Raw genomic sequence first — 3,656 nt, 5'->3', positions numbered from 1 at the left:
GACTCCACCACTTCCCTGGGCAGCCTGTGCCAGTGCCTGACAACCCTCTCGGTGATGATTTTTTGCTAATATCCAATCTAAACCTCCCCTGGCACAACTTGAGGCCATTTCCTCCTGTCCTATCCCTGGTTACTTGGGAGAAGAGACCGACCCCCACCTGGCTACCCCCTCCTTTCAGGTCGTTGTAGGGAGCGATCAGGTCTCCCCTCAGCCTCCTCTTCTCCAGACCAAACCCCCCCAGCTCCCTCAGCCGCTCCCCATCAGACTTGTGCTCCAGACCCTTCCCCACCTTCGTTGCCCTTCTCTGGACTCGCTCCAGCCCCTCAAGGGCTTTCTTGTGGTGAGGGGCCCAGAACTGGACACAGCACTCGAGGTGCGGCCTCACCAGTGCCCAGTACAGGGTGACGATCCCGGCCCTGGTCCTGCTGGCCACACTATTGCTGATACAGGCCAGGATGCCGTTGGCCTTCTTGGCCACCTGGGCACACTGCCGGCTCATGTTCAGCTGGTTGTCAACCAACACCCCCAGGCCTTTGTCTGCCGGGCAGTTTTCCAGCCACTCGTCCCCAAGGCTGTAGCGTTGCACAGGGTTGTTGCGACTGGAGTGCAGGACCCAGCACTGAGCCTTTTGAATTCCATACACTTGGCCTTGGCCCATGGATCCATCCTGTCCAGGTCCCTCTGCAGAGCCTTCCTACCCTCCAGCAGATCAACACTCCCACCCAACTTGGTGTCATCTGCAACACTTAGATCCCTGTAACGCTGGGCATTAGAGAGGAAATCTGTGCTAGCTATATGCTCGTTTTCAGTACAGAGGGCTCACAGGGCAATGTTTTAAGTACTCTTATTCTCCAAATTGTTTTGCAACCATTGCACACATACGCAGATTTTTTTTTTTCGGATGATTGTTTTGCACTTCAGTTTGACACTTGGATTTTTGGGCTGCAGAACTCCAAGAACCCTATCCATCAGATGATCTATGAATATATGGACAAGAGACGAGACCGCGTTTTAGTCAAAACCTACCAGGAAGCAGTTCAACGTGTGATGGAATCAAACTACGCCTTCATCGGTGAATCAATCTCTCAAGACCTTGCAGCTGCCAGGCACTGCAATTTGATCAGGGCCCCTGAAGTTATCGGAGCCAGAGGATTTGGCATTGCCACTACCCAGGGTGAGTCACTGTGCACCGCTGCTGTCCCACCTCTCTACTTGGATGTCATGGGTCTGAAGTAGCAGATTGGCAGAGCAAAAAAAAACCCTGGCGTAGCCGAGTCCTGAAACTTGCATCCGTTTACTCCATGAGCACTAATGATCCGGTATGAACAAACCGGTAACCCTGCTGTGCAGTGTGTTCATCCTGTAATGACTTATCACTAGCACTCACCGACTCTTCCTTTGAGCTGCAATAGGCAAAAAATTCCAACTCTCAGGGGTGTCATTGGTTCCTGTGGGGTTCTTTTGGTTTTACCTCAGTCCCAGTAACGCAGAGCTCCTAGGGCAGTGCACAGGGTAGACAGCTTGTTCTCTTGTGGAGCGTGACTGCTTGTATTTCTCGAAGTACCTTCATTCTGTCGTTACTCTGCCAGTATTATCGTACCGCTCTGGCTAGGACAGGAATGGGTGTAACCTAAGAGAAGCACTTGGCTTAGTCTGCTGCACTGGTTGTAGAACGACCATCCAAAAGGTGGGAAGCGGCACCCAGCAAACCCGCTTGGTAGTAGAGCAGAGGTTGCTTAACAATGTTCTGGTGGCTGTGAGCTCTCCCATACTTTTCTCTCTCTGTCATTCTACTGCTGCCAGCATCCCTGTGGACCAAGAAGCTCTCCATTGCTGTCCTCAAACTGCGTGAATCGGGCGACCTCGACTACTTGCGTAACAAGTGGTGGGAGACCAGCTGCCTTCACAAAAGCAGAGACCGATGGAGTCCCCTGCAGCCCCAGGCCCTGGGTGGGCTCTTTCTTACTCTCGCCATTGGCCTTGCCTTAGGAGTGATCGCCGCTGTGGTGGAGCTCTCAAACAAGAGCCGACATGCTGCTGGGCACGTGAAGGTGGGTGATGGTTGTCACCTCCGGTCCTCCTGCCTTGTGACCCTGCTCCTTAGGGAGAAGTGCTGGGCACAGCGCTGGATTGCCACACCGAGCTTGCTTTTTCTAACGAAAGCAATGCAAGTAGGGTGAGGGGAGGGGGGGGGAGACATGCTATGGATTTGCTCTTTAAAGCTGGATTGCCACACCGAGCTTGCTTTTTCTAACGAAAGCAATGCAAGTAGGGTGAGGGGAGGGGGGGAGACATGCTATGGATTTACTCTTTAAAGCCCTGAAATTTTCATGGCTTGGGCTGTGTGATAGTTTTTGTAGCCCAAATAGGGTAACAACAATAAAATAATCCCCCATGCCCCCAAAAATACTAAGTAGAAACATTTACTGTAAGTCCTAGGCAGCCAAAGCACATTCCAATATGCTGAGTGTGTACAGAGGACAGTAAATCATCAATAACAAGTTTATTCTCAAGTATGGCTGTTCTTCAGTCATTTGACAAGCAGGAAAACACATGTAAATGGAACTGCACTAGTATCCGGACATGCACCTCGGTGCTCCTGTTCTCCACCCATTCCAACGGGTGGGTTGTGCACCCTTCGCAGGTGGATTCCATGACACAGAACAACTCACACCCCCTCTATTTCCTCCCCTTTTGTTTTTCAGAAATCTTGCTGCTCTGTTTTCACAGAAGAAATGTGCACTCGTCTACGTATAAAAGAAAATACAAGACAAAGCCAGGAGACTTCAGGGAGGGCTAATGCTTAAGAATTTTTTTGCTTAAAGAATGGGCATGTATTAGGTTTATACCATATATATTTCATAGGAACTACATCAATGTAGAAAGATGTTTTTCTGCAAGTCTAGAGTGTTAGTTTTCTAATTACAAACACACACAGAGCACTTCTGGATTGGTGGTGGAGCTGGATACAGAAGAAAATTAAGTGGCTTGGAAGAATTTAAATTGAGAAGGGATAGAGTGTAACTGGTAAAAATAAGAGAGGTTAACAACTTGGTAAAATAAAGTTGAGATGGCCGAGATGGTGGATCCATACTTACAGTTTAGACGTTTACTATGTAAGTACATGAACGGCTGCAGGAGCAAGTGACTTGGGGTAGGTTAACATGAAGCCTCTGCTTACTAATTACAGTATGAGGTACAATCTTGAAACATTAAAGCTCTCATCTCATTAGTGGTTCTAATCAAGAACCACTCCTTCTTAAACACTTCTGTTACAAACAGACTGTGCTCTTCCCCTCTTCTAAGCAGAAGATGCTGGTCGCTGTGAAGGTCATTTCTGAATCAGAAATGACAGCACTATTGCATAAACCCCCAAAGTGCAGGACTTCTCCTGCAGTGGCCTAAAACCCGCAATTAAGGAGTGACTGGATTCAGAACCGCAAGACACAGACTTGCCCTTTGTCACTTTCCCATCACAGGATACGTGGCCCCATTTAGCTACAGAGGATGTTTTGGCCTAGTTAAGCTGATCAAGGAGTATTTAGGAAGAAGATTGACAGTTGATGTCCAACAGTACTAGAGCATGAAGTCTGGTAATCAGTCAATTAAAACAAAGTACAAGTTCACCAGGCGAGGGTGAGGCAGCAATGGGTACT

At 48.8% G+C, this 3,656-nt stretch overlaps 1 protein-coding gene across 1 annotated transcript in view; it reads left to right on the top strand.

Annotated features, from left to right (window-relative positions):
- LOC104166985 (probable glutamate receptor) overlaps window positions 1-3,019 on the top strand; it is a 10,150-nt gene extending 7,131 nt beyond the window's left edge. The window contains exons 7-9 of the mRNA XM_009707474.1: window positions 949-1,174; window positions 1,804-2,051; window positions 2,706-3,019. Coding sequence (XP_009705776.1) covers window positions 949-1,174; window positions 1,804-2,051; window positions 2,706-2,807 — 576 coding nt within the window. The 3' untranslated portion in view covers window positions 2,808-3,019. The remainder of the gene's footprint in view (window positions 1-948; window positions 1,175-1,803; window positions 2,052-2,705) is intronic.
- The last annotated feature ends 637 nt before the right edge of the window (window positions 3,020-3,656 follow it).

This window comes from Cariama cristata, unplaced genomic scaffold (assembly GCF_000690535.1).
Source record: "Cariama cristata isolate BGI_N322 unplaced genomic scaffold, ASM69053v1 scaffold660, whole genome shotgun sequence".
In the NCBI taxonomy this organism is placed as follows: domain Eukaryota; kingdom Metazoa; phylum Chordata; class Aves; order Cariamiformes; family Cariamidae; genus Cariama; species Cariama cristata.
The sequence above is the reverse complement of the archived record's forward strand: the minus strand, read 5'-3'. Positions and strand labels throughout refer to the sequence as shown.